At 41.9% G+C, this 21,382-nt stretch overlaps 1 protein-coding gene across 1 annotated transcript in view; it reads right to left on the bottom strand.

The window, feature by feature from the left end:
* The window catches only part of LOC117428863 (insulin receptor-like), an 87,417-nt gene that overhangs the window by 12,408 nt on the left and 53,627 nt on the right, over window positions 1-21,382 (bottom strand). The window contains exons 3-12 of the mRNA XM_059015010.1: window positions 19,629-19,947; window positions 11,211-11,359; window positions 10,546-10,690; window positions 9,766-9,980; window positions 9,170-9,296; window positions 8,445-8,689; window positions 7,010-7,177; window positions 6,543-6,741; window positions 2,017-2,306; window positions 1,009-1,151 (exon numbers count right to left, since the gene is read on the bottom strand). Of these exons, the coding sequence (XP_058870993.1) occupies window positions 1,009-1,151; window positions 2,017-2,306; window positions 6,543-6,741; window positions 7,010-7,177; window positions 8,445-8,689; window positions 9,170-9,296; window positions 9,766-9,980; window positions 10,546-10,690; window positions 11,211-11,359; window positions 19,629-19,947 (2,000 nt within the window). The remainder of the gene's footprint in view (window positions 1-1,008; window positions 1,152-2,016; window positions 2,307-6,542; window positions 6,742-7,009; window positions 7,178-8,444; window positions 8,690-9,169; window positions 9,297-9,765; window positions 9,981-10,545; window positions 10,691-11,210; window positions 11,360-19,628; window positions 19,948-21,382) is intronic.

Raw genomic sequence — 21,382 nt, 5'->3', positions numbered from 1 at the left:
TTCAACCCCCCGTAAAATGCCACCAACTGCTATGCAAAAAAAAAAAATAGATGCACTAAATATTTTCCATTAATATCTAGGACATTAAAAAACTTAAATCTACTGCTTTCTATATAGTGTGCTGTGCATCTAGTCTCTGTAAGTCGCCTTGGATAAAGGCGTCTGCTAAATAAACAAATAATAATAATAATTTACCCAAGTAATAGATCGCTAACGATGCACGTAAAAGCAGTGTTAGGTGCCAGATTTAGAAGTCTGAAAACAGCACTGTTGACATGTCCGGCATCCGCAGCACACCGACGTCAGTTTCAAAAAATCACTTGCCCTTGGACTTGCTCCACATATACTAGGAAACTGCAGACGCTCATATATAAAGTGGCTCTTGCCAATCGTCAGGAAGCAGCTTGTGTCACTCCCAGCATTTAGGCGACATAAGAGGCATCACCATGCCGACAGCAATACTATCAGCACTCGAGAACGGGATCGTAGGAGTAGTAATAAAAAAAAAAAAAAGCAGCAGCAGCAGCAACAAGGGCTTTTTAATGCATTGAATGAGAGTCGGTGTATTTGAAAACCGTAGCAGTGTTACACGCATCTAACACAGCTTTAATGCTTTCAGTAAGGATACTGAAACATGGCACTCGTGGGGCTGACACAGCGACTCACTGCACAACCCTATCAGTATATCACTAACCCTTCACACACACTGGAGCAAACTGGCACGGTTTGCTCAAAGACGGGGGCCGAGGAACGAACAGAGAAGCCGTTATTCCGTTACATTGTTTGGATTTCTAAAGAAAGAAAAAGGGAGAAAAAAAAAAAAGTCTTCCTGGCTGCCAAAATCCACAACGTGCGCAAGAAAATAAAAACCGACGCTACAGCCATTCATGCTTGTCGTATTTCACCCTTTAATAAAAAAAGACGAGCCTCAGTAATGCAAGAGCCGGCGCTTTAAAACACAAGGTGAAAGCATGAGAGGAAGAAGCCAGAACGTCTGCCCCGCCTCACCTCGGTCTCTCCAAGCCTCTTGTAATGAATCTCGTACAGGATTATCAGGCCGTTCGGGTCTTTGGGTTCCGTCCACTTGACAAACACGACGTTGTTCTCCAAGACGTCGTGCGTCACTGGCCCAACGATGTCATCAGCCTTGTCTGCAATTAAAAAGAATCTCAGTTCTCAGTTTGGAGAATGTCATTTCCTTCCTTTTTATACAAATAAAAACAGAAAACGCGTATGTAAGATGGGACAACAAGAATTCATTAGTTTACCAAGGTTTGCAGCCTAGTTAATGATGATGGCAACTAGTCAGAAAGTTACAGTGGTGGGAGATGGGAAATAATGGGATCCAAGATTGGTAATTGGCTTATTAGCTGTGAACTACTTTGTAATGAATCAAACTCTGCAAATTATCAGTTTGTCAAGTTCGTTATCTCCAAAGGAAGCTGCGTTATCTACCGCCCCGGCCGTGTCGTTCTCCCACTTAACAACCTGCAGATTAAAAAATAAATAGACTGGGACAAGCTGCTTGGGTACACAATGGCAAGTGCATAACATAACCTTGGAGATCTGCAACAGAGCTCTACCACTTACCTGTTACTATGCTTTCTGAATAACTGGGATTTTGCCATGTTATACTGCGGCAAACCTCTGAGAAGGGCTCACGGTGTGTAGAAATGATCAGGTTTTACTTTTCAATAGCCTTTTATATGGATCGGATTCGAGTTACCCGTTTGTGGCAATCTGATTCAAGTGCAAAAGTTTCAGAAGGATGGCTTCCTCCGAACCAGGGACGGAAATATAAGACTTCCCATTTCATAGCAGTTTGATCCATTCCTTGTTTTACCTCGAGTTTAATAAGATGCACACACCTGATGTCTCATCAAGCTGGTAGTAAAAGCTGGAATGGGCAAGACTGCTGTGCGATTGGAGTCTTATTTCCAATCCCTATGAACCCTTCCAAACATTTGTTTCCGGAGTCAAAAGAATCCAGTCTAAACGCAGTGAACGATACCCTACCCTCAGGCATGGTCCTGGCACTGACGTACGCAGCCACGCTGCAGCCCACGTTCTCGGCGTTGTGGTTGCAGGCGTGGATCTCGATCCGGTAGCCAGTGAAATGCCGCAGGTTGGAGATGACCAGGGACTCCTTGAACCAGACCTTCTCGGACAGCTTCACGTACTCCTCGCTGGGGCTGTCCGTGGTGGAGGTGTCGATGGAGGTGTTGGAAACGATGGCTGGCGTGGTTAGATCCCCAGGGAAGCTGCTGTTTGCCGCAGCACCTAGTTCCCTGCGCCGACGGGCAGGCCTGAGGAAACGAAACAGACAGGGTTAGGTCCCGGCACCAAGCCAGAACAGCAGGGAGGGGGTTATATCGGTTAGACAAGCCTCAATGCAGTCAACCCACACAGTGCTGGGAGGTTTATTTGATCCGTTTGCCACTCCATACTGAAACCGAAACATGTCTGTAATTATATCCTTAACTGGCATCCGGTCGCATGTCTAAATGTGTGTCCTTATTGATTTTAATGATTGTTCGTGGGTCAGCACTTGTGTCCTGTATCTCAATGATCTGTCACTCCTGGACACTTACTGATATTAGGATAGGAGATGTCGACTTTCTTCTGGCTAGTGGCAGGGCTAGGCAACTAGCCTGTGGTATTTCCACCCCAGGGCAATGTGTGAGTTTCAGACATACTGCATTATGCAGTACACACTTGTGTGTCAGTGGGCTGTCCCAGACGTGAACTGTTGTAAAAGGGGTTCCAGTTAGAGGAAACAAACCATGTAATTACGCTGCGTAAAAAAAAGTTTTAGAACAGTGTAGGAAAATGATTCCACTCTGAAAAATATACCGCAATTAAGAACCAATGTAAGATACAACTTGTGACCACTAGATGGCGCCCGCATGTTTATTTTGGGCTGCTAAGACTTTTTTTTTTATATATACTGTACAGTGCCAATGCTTGGCTTTTTCCTTCGAATATCTGATCAACCCATCCTCTGTTTGCATGTTTAAGAGTTACCTCCTGTGTGTACTGCTTCCAGGACTTTTTACTATAAATACGAAAACAGCTTTTATTTGTGTTCTTCAAAGTAACAAACAGTACAGGGCATTTTTTTTTTTTTAAAGTCAGTGTTACTATCTTAAGAGAAAGAAAAACCAAAAACCAAAAAATGCATTTGAGGAGATAAAATGGTCGAGGGATCAGAGGCATGCTAGTTCGACTTGTGGGCAAGTCATAATATATACTTTAGGATGCCATAAAAAGGGTGTAATCCTCACGGTTCAGTGATAAATAAAAACGTTCCAAAGATGTAACACAGCGCAGGACGGTTTATATATAAAATAAAAAGAACAAAAACACACAGCGGGCTGTGGGGTGACCTTGTGTTCCCTCGTGCCACAAGGTCACATCTCAGAAGGAGTCTGAACTGGTTTCTGAATCTGGATAGACTTCGCATCCTTGTTATTGGGTATGGCAACGTCTCCAGTGGGATAGAAGCCTGAAGCTTGATATAAAATCGCAGCTATGGCAGCTCACACATCCCACACAGGACAGGAGGTGCCAAAGGGGACCACATGGCAGAGGAAACAGAACCTGCTCAGCTGGCCTCCAATCCTGAACAACTGCAAGACCGCACTGGTGCAATAACAAAAACACAGCCACGCTTTATTTTAAGGGCCATTTTTTTTTGGTTTATTAACTGTTAACAAACAACTAATAAAACATGTTAATGTATCTAATAAAAATAAAATTATTAAAAAAAAAAAAAAAAAAAAAAAAAAAAAAAAACACATGTTAATGTACATTATTTATTTTCTGTTAACTGTTATATAATATATAATAGGCCAGCTTAAAATGCAAACACCAGAGCCCTATGGATGATCAATCAAACACCAGAGCCCTGTGGATGATCAATCAAACACCAGAGCCCTGTGGATGATCAATCAAACACCAGAGCCCTGTGGATGATCAATCAAACACCAGAGCCCTAGGGATGATCAATCAAACACCAGAGCCCTAGGGATGATCACTCAAACACCAGAGCCCTGTGGATGATCAATCAAACACCAGAGCCCTAGGGATGATCACTCAAACACCAGAGCCCTAGGGAGGATCACTCAAACACCAGAGCCCTAGGGAGGATCACTCAAACACCAGAGCCCTAGGGAGGATCACTCAAACACCAGAGCCCTAGGGATGATCAATCAAACACCAGAGCCCTAGGGAGGATCACTCAAACACCAGAGCCCTAGGGAGGATCACTCAAACACCAGAGCCCTAGGGAGGATCACTCAAACACCAGAGCCCTAGGGAGGATCACTCAAACACCAGAGCCCTAGGGAGGATCACTCAAACACCAGAGCCCTAGGGAGGATCACTCAAACACCAGAGCCCTAGGGATGATCAATCAAACACCAGAGCCCTAGGGAGGATCACTCAAACACCAGAGCCCTAGGGATGATCAATCAAACACCAGAGCCCTAGGGATGATCAATACCCAGTCGATCATATGCTTGAAATCGGTTGAATTTTTTACTGTAGTAATGTTTAGCAAATTAAAAATCAGGTTTTTATTAACCCTAAGCTAAAAATGAACAACGTTTGTTAACAGTTAATAAACGGCCCTTAAAATAAAGCATGACCAAAAATTCTTCTTTCTTGCCTTTCCCAATCGTACCCTCCGCACTGATCCTGCTCATTGTCATGGCACTCTGTAATCTTCTGGGCTTTCCTTTGCAATGGTTCAGCCCTCCCCTCCAGAGTGCATCTATGGAGGCTGTAACTGATACTCCCTTGTACAACTCTTAGAAGAAGCTGTCTTTACTAGCCAGCACAGTTACGTTAATAATTGAAATACTACCCAGATTTTACTAGTTTACTAAACCCTATCTTGTGCAACCTAGGATGCATGAAACTGGAATCAATTATTTGTATTTTTTTATGTTGTCCAGTAAGATTCTCTCTTACAATATTAATGAAGCACACCACGTGTTTTATTCTTGAATTGAACAAAGCACCACTTGATTTGAATTCAGGTTTTATTGTAGGTTTCCCCCCCAAGACTTGCTTCAACACCTGAGCCCAACCTTACCCAGCGTCTTCAGAAACTAACCTCTGTTCTCCATGCAAACGGGGCATAAAATAACTGAAACTGTGACTCATCACAAGCACATTTTAAAACAGCTGCAAAGTGTCTCTAGTTAGACAGGGAGACTGATGAATATGAATGAACTTAGTACTGAGTTACCAAGCTGGCAAGTGCTGACATACTGTACTGTATGTATTTATTTGCATGCAGTATTCTTTAACTTTGTAAAGCCTTGCTGAGCTTCACACAATGTATTTTGGAACGCTTTTTTGAATGACATAAGGCTACGCTGACAGTAAGAGAGGGATGCTGTGTGGAAGGTTGCTGAAGCAAATCCCAAATTAGTGCACCAAATTATGTAGGTCACCAGCCTGCTATTACTGCTCGCAGGGCAAGAGACAGAGAGAGGGGTGAACTTTACCGCTGTGCATCGTTCTTACCTGTCCTCTTTAACGTCATTCAATGCAGAGGACTTTCTGTAAAACAAGACAATCAACCACTTTCAGGGTGATTACTTCTCTCCTCACGGGACACACTGACAGGGCTGTGTGATTCAGGGACATCCGACCCCACCCTCATACGGAGTCCGAGGCCTCCCTGCTGTGCTGTCATTTCAATGCAGCATTAAATTAAACCACAGGGGGGCTTTCAATATGCTTCACTGCTTCTGGGATGGAAATAAGACTCCCACTGCACAGCAGTTTAATCCGCCCCTGGTTTTGCAAAGAGTTGAATAAGACACACACCTCAGCTTGTTACCTACACACTAGCTCACATTAAAAGCTGAAATGGGCATCTTATTTCCATCCCTGTGCATGTAATCTGTGACAATTACCCATGTGTGGTAGTGTAAAAGCAAATTAAGCTTTCCCCCCTCCATGCCAACACAGTTTTCAGTTGCCCATATCAAAGTTTGTTTAGCTGTTACGACTTGAACTACTCAAATGGCGATAGCTGCTTCAAACAGAAGCATGTTGCTTCAGAAGCTGGAAAAAAATGTGCCCCAAATTTGCCTGGTGTTACAGGGGCTTTAGGGTAATAAAAACAAAGTAGTGGCTTAACTTTATTGATCTGTTAATACTGCCACCCTAAAACACAAACACCTGCTTCAACGCTGACCTCTGTTCATGCTGACTGTATTATATTTAGTGATTTTAATCATTTTAACACCAGCGGGATCCATATAGTATTTTGTTCTGCCACTGTTTAGTGTGTCTTGATAATGGCATTAAAAGATGCATTTTAGTACCTAAAATCCCTTCCCCTACTGTACATTTTCACAGGAATAATTCAGGCAGTTCCACCCTTAGAGTGGGAGAATAAGATTGCAGGCTTGCGGGAAATCCGAATGTGGGAGACGAAAAGATTAGGAACTGCAGTTATTACCGGTACTCTCTGGCTTTCGGGCCTGTTATCTTTTTTTCTTTCTTTCAAACAAACTCGTTACCTGGGCACGAACACCACGTTGTGGAGGTAGTTTTCAAACTTTTTCCTGAACGCTGATTCCTCCGCCTCTCGTTTGAGTTGCGAGTCGGTCTTGGGGCAGGTGCAGCACCCTCCTGATTGATCAAAGTCCTCCGTCTGATTGCGCTTGTGCGTCTCCTCGCTGTCTGTCTTAGTAGGTGCACGGGACGGCACCTTCAGCCCTGTTTGAAAACAATCTCTCTTTCACTGTATATCTCTGTACTGTTTATTTAAAAATATATATATATAAAATAGTTCGTACTGCTTGGATCTTGTTTTTGAAGAAACAAACAACTTTAAGACCCTGTTCTTTAAATACAACTTAAGCTAAAGTCATTCTTTGTATATTTGCGTCTTCATATTTTCAGCTCACTTCACATTTACAGTCAATATATGGGGGCATTTTCAACCCATTTTAATGTACCAGCAGTTAGCCTGCGCTCCCCTTACCTTTCTGACAGTAATCGAACCTGTACAGCTCGCTGTCCTCTGGCTGCTGCTGCCAGTAGACCAGGTAGTGGGTGATATTCCCGTTCGATTCCGAGGGCGGCTTCCACTTCAGGATAATCTGGGTCGAGGAGTTTGAGGAGGAAATGGGATCCAGCGGGACCGACGGTGCTGCAGTGAGAAACACACAAGACACACAAATTGAAAATGTCGCGTGACAAGAAAAAAATAGAAAAAAAAAAAAAAAAAAGTTAAGCTCTGTTTAATTTCCAGACTAATGTGTCCACTAACTAGAATACCATGTAGTCTACAATGTCTACTGTGTGCACATTCTTCAATTCTCAACATCTCTCCCTAGCCCCTAGCTTTTTCTACCATGCTATTTGGAGAAGGTGGAAGCTGAAAGGTAGCTCATTATTAAAACAGTGAGTCTTCAGTTTTACTTTTTTCAGATTTAATGCTGCTGATTTTTATATATATTTTAAAGGAGCCACCTTGCATTTATTCAGTATACAGAACGACGGTTACAAATTGCACCGTATTGCTAAGCAAATGTGGAGCTTGGTCTAAGTTTTTTTTTTTGCAGCGGGCACCAGTAAATACACCAGCTCTTGAAAAGCTTCGAAGTGCTTAGGAAATCTATTCCATTCATAAAGGTGCTCTGCTACTCTGGGGCTTATTCGTACCTAGTTTTGTTTTGTTTTTTTGTCAGTGTGCAAGCTGTCAGTAATGGCACTCTACCTGTCATCCATCAACTGACAGCTCTCCAAAAAGCAGTCACGAAAAACAGAAAAAACAACGCTCTCAAAACTGTGAAAAAAAAGGCAACTGAAACCCTCCAGCCAACTCCCTTATTCTAGAAATATCAGACCAACAAATAGGATGTTCAGTTGTGTTAACCAGGAGAATGCCAACACACAAAAAACCTACACTATCAACTAAGTATTATTAGAACAGAAATGTGATCCTGTACAAGGAAGCAATTCAGACCAATCTCACTGAGTTTACAAACCACAGATGCCCCCAGCTGAATAGCTTTCTTGTATTGCTCTTATAATTCAGGACTATTCGTGATGCGATTTGAGCTTGTTGTCTCCAAAAACAACATTAATTCACGGGACTTCTGTATTACATTGTATTTACATGCAGTTTTCTTAATTATGAATTATTACTACAGCTATGGCCTATAGAATGAACTCACTTTGCTTCATAAAGTCAAATGAAACCTGATGAATAATGTTAATTTAACATATTGAATTACGTACTGCTTTGTAGTTTTCCATATACTTAACGAAAAATCTGACAAATTCGAAATCCAACATGCAAAATCTACTTTGGGGTCTGCTGAAAATCTACTAGTGTGCATGCTCTGTTTTGTGATTTGCACAAAGCCACGCTCATTTGAATTCCACGTCTCCAAGCTCGCTGGCTTTCTTACCGCTGGCGTTGGTTCGCACGTATATGATTGCGCTTTTTGCTCCGTACACCTGGCGCTCCTCAGTAGAGGAGATGAGGGTCTTGACGAAAATGGCATACTGAGTCCAAGGCTTCAGCCCAATGAGGAGCTTCCCTGGTAAGGATTTGGGGTCTGCTGTACGAGAGGGGGTATCGACGTCCTCTATCGCCCAACTGTTGGAGCCGCAGGCGTCCTGCCCGTCGAACTCTGTCAAGTTGCGATAAGGTCTGCAAAAGAAGCACCAGCTTGTAAGAAACACAGGACTGTTTATCATAAGCCCACTAAAAAATGGAAAATAAAAACAGCTTGTTTTTCATTATTAACCCCATTAAGGTACACAAAAATTGAGCAGCAGTTCAAATGTGTTTTCTTAAAATACACTGGAGTGACTCAAGTATCACGAGGAAGATCTGGATGAACAGATCCAAGCTGTCAGTATATTTTAAACCCTCTTTCGTGCACCTCATTGCAAAAATAAGAAAGTTAGCATAATTTGTATTTGTGGGAAACACATGTCCCTTGTACCATACAGGGTTAAACACCTGTTTAATATGCTATTATGATTTTACTGTATCATCCTCTCTCTGTTGCCCTTTGCCTCCCCCCCCCCCCCACCACCATCCCCCAACAAAGTTGCACGCCCCCCCTGGTGGTAACTTTCAGAAATCCATCCTGTCTGTTTTGTCTGTTGTCCCTGGTGCACTCACGCCTCTTTGTAGAAGACCATGAACCCAAGCAGATCCCGGTAATCCTGGGGCCAGAACGGCTCCCATTTGACGATGATCATATCAGACCTCGTTTTAATCAAAGTGATATTCAGAACCTTGTCTTCACCTAGAATATAAAAAAATAAATACAAAATAAATAAAAGCGAGTTTGTGTAGCTTTTTCGAATTTAAAATGGTAAATGTGTACAGCTATGGCCAAAAGTTTTGCATCATCTAGAATTTTAGGATTGGAGACATGATTTAAAAAAGAAAACTATATAAACATAATTCAGATCTTTTATTTAGCATCACGTAAATCAAAAGAAACTACATACATCACATCGCAAAAAGTCTACCGGATGCAACAAGTAGTAAATATTTCGAAATGTCACATTTTTCAATTTGTCATTTTTTCATTAAGTATATGGAAAACTACAAAGCTGTATGTAATTCAATATGTTAACGTCACATTATTCTGCAGGTTTCATTCGACTTTCTGAAGCAAAATGTGTTAATTCTACAGGGCGACGCAAAGCTTTTGGCCAGAGCTGTAGACACTGAGGGAGGGTGGGAGCTCCAGGGCTGTGTTGACCTACATGAGGCTTGGTCTCCGTTGTTTTTCACAGCGATGTCGTTGCCTTCCTGCCGCCCCTTGGTCCCTGTCACCTCCTCCATCTTGTAGATCTCTGACAGGCACAGTTTGGAGTTGAACTGGAAGAACAGCTTGCCCTGGCTGATGGTGAGGTTGTGTTTCGACCAGTCCCACAACTGACGCAAGTTCTGATTGTCCAATGCATAGAAGGAGAAATTCCTACAGGAAGTGGGGCAAACGAGTTAAGCTTACCCTTCTCAACGTGTGATAAAATCGCTGCTAAAAGGAGCAGGTTGCCCATGTGGACGGCAGCAAAACTATAGAAACATACACAAAAATAAAAAAAAAAACTTGACTGTATGAAGACACTGAAGCTGTTTTAATCGTCCTGTACACATTATAAACCTCAGACCCCCCTTACAAAATACTTACTGCAATAACAAGCATTTTTTCCTTATGGTTACACAATGAATTTAGCACAGCTTACTATGTTTTTAAATATTCTTTATCATACCTTTACAATGCTCAGCTATGTGCTTTATTACACTGCACTATGATTTTACTATGGCATAAAGCAGGGGTGTCCAATCACGGTCCTGGAAAGCCACTCCACTCCAGGTGTGACAGGTAAAATGAGATAATTACCTACTTCAGGGTCTTTGCTGGGGGTTTACTTGGTTAAACAATTTGGAACAGGGATGGAACAAAGCCGAGGAGTGGAATGGCCCTCCAGGACCGTGATTGGCTCCCTCTGGCATACGGAATGGAGGTGAGGGATGCTTACCCAGCCTCCTGCATCTCCCCCCGGATCAGCTTGAGTTTGCGGAAGAAAGACAAGGAGACGAGCGCGTAGGAGCGGCGGATCTTCAGGAAGCCAGTGATCTCCTCGATCAGCCCCAGGTTAGCTTCTAGCTCCGCGGCAATGTTATCTGAGAGGAAAGCAAATAGAAATGTCAAGACTTTGCTGACAGCCTTAATAGAACATGTACAAAAGTAACCCAACTTTCACATAGTTAGTATTTTTTCAACTACAATTAAATGCACACCTACACAGTCCCACAAATACATGTTGTCATTTACTGTATGATGGAGGTGGAGGGGTTCTGATGGTGGCCTTTGTGATTGGTAACAAACAAACAAACAAAACATTCAACATGTTAAAGTTTTTAATGTTTCAACATGTTTTTTGCTAAGGTTTAACATAAAACTAAGACTTCTAATTTTAAGGCTACACAACAGCTGGTAACCGTGACACATCCTGCACTAATTTAACCTGCACAGAATGCCGTGTTCAGAGACCAGACAAGTGTAAGTTGAGGACGAACTTGCAGATGTTCAGCAATACACCTCCAGTGAAGAGGAAGCCCATAAATACTCGTATAACTGAGATACCATGCTCGAGCCTTCTCCCATAACCGCTGTAAGAGAGGCCGGTTTTAGTTCACTTACTCCCTCCGCGCATGTTAATGACCAGGCTCCCATTGATCACAGTGCACCCGCGGAGCTCCTGTGCGGCTGTGACCGAGTCGATGACTTTGGGTTTATCTCCAAACTGACAGATCTTCGGACACAGCCCATCGCACGGGGTACAGGTCAAGCTGCAGAGAGACACAAAAACATAAACTAAAATTTAATATGTTGATCCAGATATTCCGCCATTGTGAACAGCTATAAAACACCAACGTCACCAACTGATAGCTCTCATCAGTCGACAAGTCTTTTTTTAGATAATGACACAGTTTCGTTCCCGTTAATGATACAAAATGGATGTGTCCTGTAGTAAACTATATGCATGTGTTTAAATGTGAAGAACGACTAGATGTACAGTATTAAAACACTGCTCTTTAATTCATCGTTAGATTTTTCTTTTTTTCTCGCACTCGTTATGTGAAAGCCGGTTTATATCATGAATTATGCCTGCACGGCAATCATGATATAAAGCGGGTTCATCTGCACTTGATTTTTTAACTTAGGCAAATGTTTAAAAATCTGTGATGGCGGCTACTGGTCTGAATTGAATCCATTGAAACAGAATTCTCTTGTCGACTACCTGAGCTTGTTTCAAACCCAGGCAGATTGCTGTGTTAACACCTTGAGTGTAGCCCACATACTGCATGCCTTAGAGAACACAGTCGGTACAATGGGATGTTTGAAGCTTAACGTTCTGTTGCCAACACTGTCAGACAAGTAATGCAGTGAAGGTCACACATCACATGAATGCTGTCATCATCACTGTCACATGTCTTTGAGCTGAGCTTTCTGAGGGGTGGCCTAGCCAATCAGTTGGGGGAGGAATGGGACACTGCCCAGTTGTTTTGACTGGTGTTCAGAAGTACAATCCTCACCTAGCTGGACAGCATAGTCTTTAACATGGACTGTAATGCTGTCTGGGGGGGGGGGGGTGCTAAGAACAGAAACACTTAAAACAAATGCAGTAGTTCAAAAGCAAGAGTAAGAAGAAGGTTAGTTCAGGGATGGCTATAAGACTCCCACTGCATAGCAGTTTGATCCATTCCTGGTTTTACTGTGAGTTTAAGAGTTTAAAAAGACACAAGCTTGGTACCTATACACTGGGGTTAATGAAGCTCCTAGTAAAACCTGGAATGGGTGAAAGTTCTATGCAATAGGAGTCTTAGTTCCATCTCTGTAGTTATAGTGCAGTGCTGGGGAATAGGCTAGCATTTGCACAGACCTAAAATCAGCACCCAAAACACTAAATATTCATATGAACATGAAACCATTGAAACTAATTTACGAATGGGAGAATTCATCCCATCACTGCTACTCAGGTTCCTATAAGTTAAGGCAGACAAACGTATGGACTTGATTTTTTTTTTTTTTACAATGAAAACCACATTTGTTATCTGTCTTTTCTGGTCTATCAAATTCTATATTAGACTATATTTAATGGTTTACATTTTGTGTGTGTGTGCGCTTTGGGATCATTGTGATGAAAGGCGCATTAGACGTGAATTATTGTCGTTGTTGTTGTAATATTTTATTATTATTATTATTATTATTATTATTATTATTATTATTATTATTATTATTATTATTAATTTCTTAGCAGACGCCCTTATCCAGGGCGACTTACTGGTGTAACTATCCTTCAAGGCATGTCACATACAATCAGTCCCGATACTGAAGAATTAAAAAACTGAAGAATTAAAAACACTAACAATTAGATCAGGAATGTTAAAAATCAGAAATCTTTAGGAAGACACTGATAAAGACTTTGTCTAAATGTTTGTCAAGTATTATTATTTTTTTTAAATCCAGAGATCAGAAAAATACTGTCCCTTGGCTGCGAGCAAGCATGGATTTGCTTGTACAAGGGCGCACGTTAAATGCTGCAGTAATTTTAATAATTCAGCAAAGCAGCAGAGGTGGCCAAGGGTACAGAAAGCTGTCTTATCTATTAGATATACATGTTTTAATGAAAGCCTTTGTAACGACGGTTGAGAGGATACTCAAGGATGACCCCGTCACCTTGTCATCTTTGCAGAGAATATGCCAAAGCAGAAAGAAAACGTAAATCACTTATTCTTCAGCAGGTTTGCTGACCTTGGGGAAGGAGACAGACCAGCGTGTGTGTTTGTTTTATATAAATACAATACATTCTTGCATTACAAGGCGTGCCTTTAAAAGTTCAACAGACAATGCTTTTGGTTAATGCATAAAAAAAAGGATCTCTCTCTCTCTCTCTACTTAAGCTAAAAAAATGTTAAGAATGTGCCAAACGGTCCGAGGTTGTTGCTGTTGGCTTCTTAAGTGCAGAGAAGGTTAACGAATACCCATTTGGTTCCATAAAACATTCTTTGAATAACATGCAAGTTAAATAAAGCCTTGTGAGAAAGGTGGCTCTTTACTGAAACCTCACCGGAATGGAATCAGTGCCATAACAAGTATTGTGAGCGGCTCCACTATTTGACTTTAAACAGAATATTACAATACAAGTTGCTGTAAACAACCCTCTACACAGACTCATTAGGTATGGAGAGATCTGTTGGGAGGCATTTGGGATGCTTGACTGCTTTTAAATTCACGCTTCCAGTTCAGACCAGCCAGCTAAATCACCTTGTGTTGTTTTAATAAAACGAGATGTGTATGCTTGTCTGGTCTGCTGTCTGAACGTCCCTGTGTAAATGAAAATTATTTTGAATACAAAATCCAATTAAAAGGGCTTACACTGCACTGTATAATATAAAACACCACAATTCTAACACTTGGGAAAATGTCTGAACTGTTAACATCCCTATTGTGAAAGAAGCAAACAGTAAATCAGATGGCAAACGCCAGAATAGCGGTGGGATAGTCAAGTTAATCTGGCCTCGATCAAACTTGTGTCAAACAAATGAAAAATATTCAAAAAAAGAACCACAGTTGTGTTTTGCAAAATACGTAGTACGGAGCCGAGAGCAGCGATCAGATCTCAGTGTATTCCGTATTAAAGGTGTGACTGAATCCCATAAATGTACACCTGTTAGTCCATCACGTGGGATCTGAGGGTGCCGACTCAATCACTCAACTTTGGCTTGCATGGTGGCCATGCCAACTCTCTACAATCAAACACAATGCAGCTGATTTACTGTTTAATCTATTAATTTTACCAAAGCAATGCTGAGGTCTCCACTCAGCAACATGCATTGACAAGCTGTTCAATGCTTGTGCTGTATAGTATGTTGTTTCGACTGCCTTGAGACTCCACTTAATGGGTACATAAGGACCTTTTTATTTGATTGTGTTACATGTTCCCATGTGTTGCTACAACTGTTTACGTAAGGTGTGTGTATTGTTTTAATTTTTTATTTTTTTTACATTTTGACCACTTTTTTAAACTTTTAAATTGCATTCCCTGACTCAGGATGGCTTCCCATGTACCCGCATGGACCTCTCAGAACTACATTTCACATCATCCTCCTGCTCACATATGTAACTGAGATGGATTTACCAGTGAGCAAGAGGATGATGGGAAATGTAGTTCTGGAGAGGTCCATGCAGGTACATGGGAAACACTCTTAAGCAGACCATCCGTTAAAATGTCTGACGATTTTCATTGCAACACACATGTATCAGTGCTCTGAAAACAATGGGGAACTAAAAAAACACTAAAAATTGCGCAAGTAACGTTACAAAAAGACAACAGTGTACAGGGAACTTCCTGTTCTGAATTCTGAAACACAAAGTACTGAAAAACAAACAGGAGGGTCCCAGGCAGAGTCATACAAACTTGTACAGAAATAGAAAAACAGACATACGAATAGTTTGAACTGGATGGACAGAAGCAGCCAGCACACCCATTCATTCGAATACGCATCAAATAAATGCTCATTTCTGAGCGTCAATAAAGGGGCGAAAAAGCAAACATTACTTTTGGTAGGTTTTCTTGCTCCAAGCAGCGGCCCCTTCTTTTGTAACTCATGTATTGCAATAGCCTGTTGTTCTGTTCAAAGAGCAGGGTTGGTAATGGAAATAGGGGTACCATCACTGCACAACAGTTTTTATTATAATGAGAGGAGGCTTGAGCTTGTTACCAATACACAGTGGCTTACTCAGCTCGTGGAAAACCCTGGAATGGATCGAACTGCTATTGAAATGGATTATTACTTCCATCCCTGCAGATCGTACCACCTGCTGCTCTTTCATGCAAACCAGGGCAGCGCTGATAACAAGTGCAATCAGGTTAGAATACAAGCAAGTAAAAAAAATAAATAAAAATGAGGTCATCGTCTTAGTCAAGCAAACCTCTGAACCTTTCCCGGGCTGAATGTTTCAAAGGTTCATGCACTGAATGTGCCTTATCTGTGCCTTGGAATGTGGGTCACTGGCACTGCATGCAAGTGTCAGCTGCTCCAGTGCCCACAGAAGGCACTGTTGTTTCACACACGCACACACACACTAGAATGTATTATTTGTTTTCTACTCTAATAAGCATTAGAGCTTTGCGGGAGGCTGTGTGTTTCCATTTAAGCTACACTATGGACTTTGATCGTGCAGTAAATGTATGGAGGCTGTATCACAAAGTCCTACAAAAAAACAGAAACAAATTCAAAGCATGTCTCGTGTCTGAAACTAATGACTTAAAGACTTTAAAAAAAATACACACAGTAGAATTTTAAAAACTGCTCGTGGCAATTTTTTTTTTTTTTTTTTTTTTTTTTTTAATTAAACTGTTATTTCATTCTTTCAGTTTGGCATATGCATGTTCAAATGTTCTTTAAAAATCAAATACGTTCAATTCATTCACAGCTGAAAAGGCAAAAAAGCCATCCGTCTGAACAACTGCACCGCAAGATGCCCAGGAGGACTGCTTAAAACAGAAGAGTAACCTCCCTTCCTTTGAAGTGCTGCACTAAATTAAAAAATTAATCCTGAATCTGCTGCTTAACATTCATGCTATAAAGAAATGATAGAGGTGAGCGTGTGTGTTTGTGTTTGAGGGTAGGGGTGGGGAGGCACAGAAAATGTTTTTGAAAAGCCTGGTTTATTATTGCATGACTGCCTCCTGGCCAAGAATTATTTTTTGCTTGATGGGTTAATGGAAAACAAGCACACTACGTCCACAGCGGAATTACAGATACCCCGAAAGAACATGGGCAAGAGCACTCCAAACAAAATCGTGCTTCTGTCAGAACTATAACCCTCGATGATGCAAGACAACGGCATTAAAAAAAAGCAACATTTCAGCCTCTTATTACAGAGGAAGAAAGACTCTGCGTGCCCAAACAAAGGCTGCTAGTGTTCCCATGTGGCTGTGGTTTCCCAGCACGAACTCCCTTTTGTGCTAATTCTCTGGTTATGAGAGTGTAATTAACAACCCCACAGGAAGACTTGCGTGTGTGCGTGCGTGTGTGTCAAGAAACAGGTGGGCTGCTTTACATTGGTCCATTCTGCATTCTTTACAGGCTGATCAATCTAAACAGAGCAAGCAGCTTACCCGACTGTGCTGATTGGATATTACTTTGTTACTGACACACTATATCGTGTTCTTAATAAGAATGCCAAGTATTCACTTTGTCTTCACTCCTTTCAATTTGTATAAAGATAGACACGCACACCCAATCGCAAACATCCCATTAATGTTACTGGAGAGAGAGAAAGTGAAAAAATACATTTTGGAACAGTCAACTCCATCGCAAACGATACCGATTCACGCAAAGACACACACACCTTCACGTGTGGTTGTTATTTACTCTAATAGACAGAGGATTAGCACAAGTTCATAAGAGACGGTTACAGTGTATAGCTTGTAACACTGGAGTGTTTAGACCTTCTTGACGCAAAGACGCAGAACGATATCAAATAATGCATCCCAAAACAGAAAATAGAACAATTCTTTTTTTGGGGTATATTTTTTTTTTTTTGACGTATGTCGTTGGGATTCTATTGTTCCAAATGTTTTTTTTTAATTATTTTATTATTCTTACATTTTTTAGATTTAGACGAAAGCGAAATCGACAGCTTTCTTTCAAGGAAAATCTGATCTCGCCCTCGGGCATTTCACTGTTCTTTCAGTCTCAGGAAAAACTAGACAAAAGGTCACTCTCTCAGTGTCACCAGGGACAGAATTCCATATTGCAGCCAAGGATATTATCAAAGGCTGGATGCCTTGGAATTATTCGAAAAGCAGAACAGCCTAGCGGCACAGAGGTCCCCACTCCCCACTGCCCACTCCCCACTCCCCGAGGTGGTGCGAGCGCAGGTACATGGGCCAGTCCGGGGCAGCAGGATTTGCGTTCCTCTGAGATGCAGAGCGGAGACGCCCCCCTGTATAAATAAACCCTCTCACTCCTGCGACGCAAAGTATTCCAGAAGGCTGGTGATGTTGCAACAGCTTCCTTGTTTCCACAGCACATTGAGAAACACTTCAACGTGCTGCCGTGTGCTTATCTGGCCGTCTTCTAGGTGCTGTTGACATGGTAGCAACCTGCCAGTCCAATACCAGAGACCCCCCCAGAGTGAAGAAGACATCAGACACGCTCCAACGTCATTAACTCCAAAAACTTTATTTTCAATGACTTAATGAATGTGTACCATATGAATGTACAAGATAGGAACACCCCGTCGGGGCTCATTTCTAATATCAGATGTTACACACTTTAAAAGTATGAAATAGATGAAGCGTATAACATGAAGCATGTGATATCTTTGCAACACCCTGGTAAGCATGGATTTGTAAGTGAACAAGAGAAACGGCACTCCGTGCTGTGAATGGGAACCTTTGTGACGTCTTGCTGATTGAAACTGTACTGTGTCGTGTTTGCAGGGAGATCACACTTGCGTAATTATGGTTTCGCAGACTGCATCCTAATCTGTGCAACACTGGGACGCTGGATATGCCAGTGAAACAAGGCGCGGACTTTCAAATTAAATCCTGAGTTTGATATTTTTTGCATTTGTGCTGCTCTTGTGGAAGACTTTCTTTTCCTTGTTGATGAAACACTGGGTTTTACGGCAGGATAAATACACTTGACTTTCTTTAATTGAAAAGCGTGTTTGTTTATTTGCATTACTTTGCTTTAGGCCATTCCGACGAGAGACTGTACATCTGTGGGGACTTGGCTAAACTTCTGCTACTGTTTACCAAACATGTATCTCAAGTGAGCACACACAGTACAGGCAGTGGGTTTCCTTCTGCTTTTAACCCTTTTAATCCTGGATGCCCCTGTAGGTTGCAGTGGGTTTTGTACCCAGGCTCGCCTAGACGGGCCAGCTCAGCTATACCTGGGGATAAGGCAGTGGAAACGACGCATTCCCAACATGCAGTCTGGAAGCAGATCCCAGTAAGCATCTGGAGGTGCGTCTCCCACAGCATCCCGGATTCTAACCCCTCTTGCCTGACTATCTAATCAAGCTGCTCCTCATTCGCTGCTGTAGAAAGGTGTCTATCTACACAGGGATTTACACAAAAATGTTGCCCTACAGGGGCGAGGTTGCTGAATGACATTGAAATGCCTACAAGGCAGGGGAAGGGAATGCTGTCAAAGCGTGTGTTCACTAAGTAGTGTTTTTAAAAGTAATTTAACAATTGTTATACTGTTACTGCTGTTTATGCTCATTTCTGCCCCGAGCAGATTTCGTTTTCGCTACTGTAAAGGCATGAAAAGAAAAACACATCTATAAATGACACATTCAGCTGTATTTGTTATTTCCACACTACTTCAGTGTTACTTTTCTTATCTTCCTCAGCCCTTAAGAAAGTAGTACCCAGCACTGCATGTCAAGTGAGATCACCTTACTAGTGCATGCTTTACAACTACTAAAAACTAAACTCAAAGCTTCTCCACTAATTCATGTTACAATATAACAGCCAACTAGCAGAAACCCTTTTTAAACTCCCATCTTTAAGAGAGTTGCAATGCACAACTATGGCCAAACGTTTTGCAGCACCTAGAATTTTAGGTTTGAGACAATAAAAAAAAATTTAAAAAAAACTGTGTGTGACTTTAGTGTGATGCAAAACTTTTGGCTATAGCTGTAGCTTGGATGTCCCACAACAAAGCCTGTATTTACGTCCTTGAGACCGGTTTGAACGTGTTGTAGCTGTGCCTGTTTATTCTGCACTGGGAATTAATAGGATGATCCCCATTTAAAGCCGACTAATATTATCCCAAATTTGACAAGCAAGCCATAATGCTAATCCATGTCATCCCATGCACAGAACACACAGTATAGTTCTAACTGTAAAAAAAAAAAAAAAAAGTATTACCGGGTTCTGTGTAAGATACAAGCTGATTCTCACCCACTCAGGTTCAGAGCCGCTCTGAGCCGTCGTGGAGCGTATGTATCAGCGTGTCTGATACAGCACCCTATACAACACTGTGCGCGGTAGCATACAGCAAAGCTGGGATTGGGATTGGCACTCACGTGGTGGCGTTCATGGTGTATCCCGATGGACACTCAGGGATGCACTCCCCGTTGTGAATGACGTACTGGTCGCAGCCCTCCTGCGGGTTCTTGCACTTGTTGTGCAGCTCCTGGCAGAACTCGAAGGGGATGCAGCGCCAGCTCTCGAAGCGGTAGAAGCCCTTGGGGCAGGCGGCGACACACCTGCCCTGGTGGAGGAAGTTCCGGCACGCCACGCACTTGCGGGGGTCGTCGGGCTCCGAGCAGCTGCCCAGACACTCCTCATGGCAGCAGAGGAGGTTCTTCGTGCAGGCTCTGTACTTACACGTCGTCGGGCAAACTGCAAAGAAAAAAAAAAATGCGTCAGCGAGGGAAATGTAAAGAAGGAACTTTTTTTGTTGAAATTTGAGTTACGCATTCTACACTTCAACCTATTTCACTATGGTCTTACTTGCAAGCATGGCTAAGGATGGGACCTGTTAAGACTATTTTTCAATACTCTATCCCAGATATTACTGTGCTATGAGCATCATTAGACATCCAATGTAAAAACTGCATATTTCAGGTCTTTTACTTGATCAACAAAACAAATTGGCAACACACCAGGACCATGTTGTACTTTTGTTTCATTTCCTTTTTGGCCAAAAATGTGCCAACATTATTCTTGCATTACGTTCAGCAGAAGTATGCGACAAAACCAAGAGGTTTGCTTAAAATCAGAAAACATCACTACTAAGCACATACACAGCAGATCCACTGTAAGCAAACCATTTTAGTCATCAATGCACAACGGAGCTGCTGTCACTTTCGTTTCAATATGAAACGATGCAGAGCTGCTTGTGTCCAGCGCTTTGGAAAGTACAGGAGAATTTTTTTTTTTTCCAATGCTGGGGTAACTGCTTGACTTTTTTTCTCAGTTAGTTTGAATTTTTGTATTTTTTTTTTTATTCTCAGCTGCTTTCAACGCCTCAGAAAACCTTCAAAAGAGAGCGGTTTGTTTTGATGGTACAACAGCGATGGCACGACCTGTTAAAACTGCTTTACTTCCAGTGTCAGAAGGAGAGACTTTGTCCTCGTTGACTTTGTTCTCATTTTGGGACTGGTTCGATTAACTTTCAGTTGCCAGAGAAAGGCGTTTTAGAACAATTCAGACATTGAGTAACAGATTTTCTTTTTTTTCAGCAACAAAAATAACTGAATTTGGTCTGTAACTGCATACAAAATACCATTCCACACAGCTGTAATACCCCATAAGGGGTATACATATATATTTAGTCATTTAGCAGACGCTTTTATCAAAAGCGACTTACAGATGGGACCTTGGTTTTACGTCTCATCTGAAGGTCCAGACTCTACTAGAGATTAAATTGCTTTTTTTGTTAGTACGACAACTTCAATTCACAAGAGCCATTCAGAAAACGCATTTGGAAATGTAATGAAAATGCTGCACAATGAGCCGCCCACTCCTCCAAGCATTTTAATTGAATATCAAGCTGACCAGCACTTGAATAAAGGGGATGTGCCCATTCAGTCGCATCTGAATAAAGGATCTGTTATTACCCGCAATGACATCACTGAGAGGAACTGTGTTCGGGCAGCAGCCTCCCAGGGGTGAAATCTGGCTACTGAATTTTGGAATTCAGCATGCAACTGCTTTATAGATCTCTTTAAAAGGTTTTATATGTTGTACTTCTTCAGGGATAGAAAAAAAAAGACGTCCCGTTGCCAGTTTGATCCATTTCCGGATTTGACAACGGTCTTAAACGGTTTGTTTT

Source organism: Acipenser ruthenus, chromosome 49 (genome assembly GCF_902713425.1).
Source record: "Acipenser ruthenus chromosome 49, fAciRut3.2 maternal haplotype, whole genome shotgun sequence".
NCBI classification, from domain to species: Eukaryota; Metazoa; Chordata; class Actinopteri; order Acipenseriformes; family Acipenseridae; genus Acipenser; species Acipenser ruthenus.
Note: the sequence above shows the minus strand (reverse complement) of the source record. Positions and strands in the feature narration are given on the sequence as shown.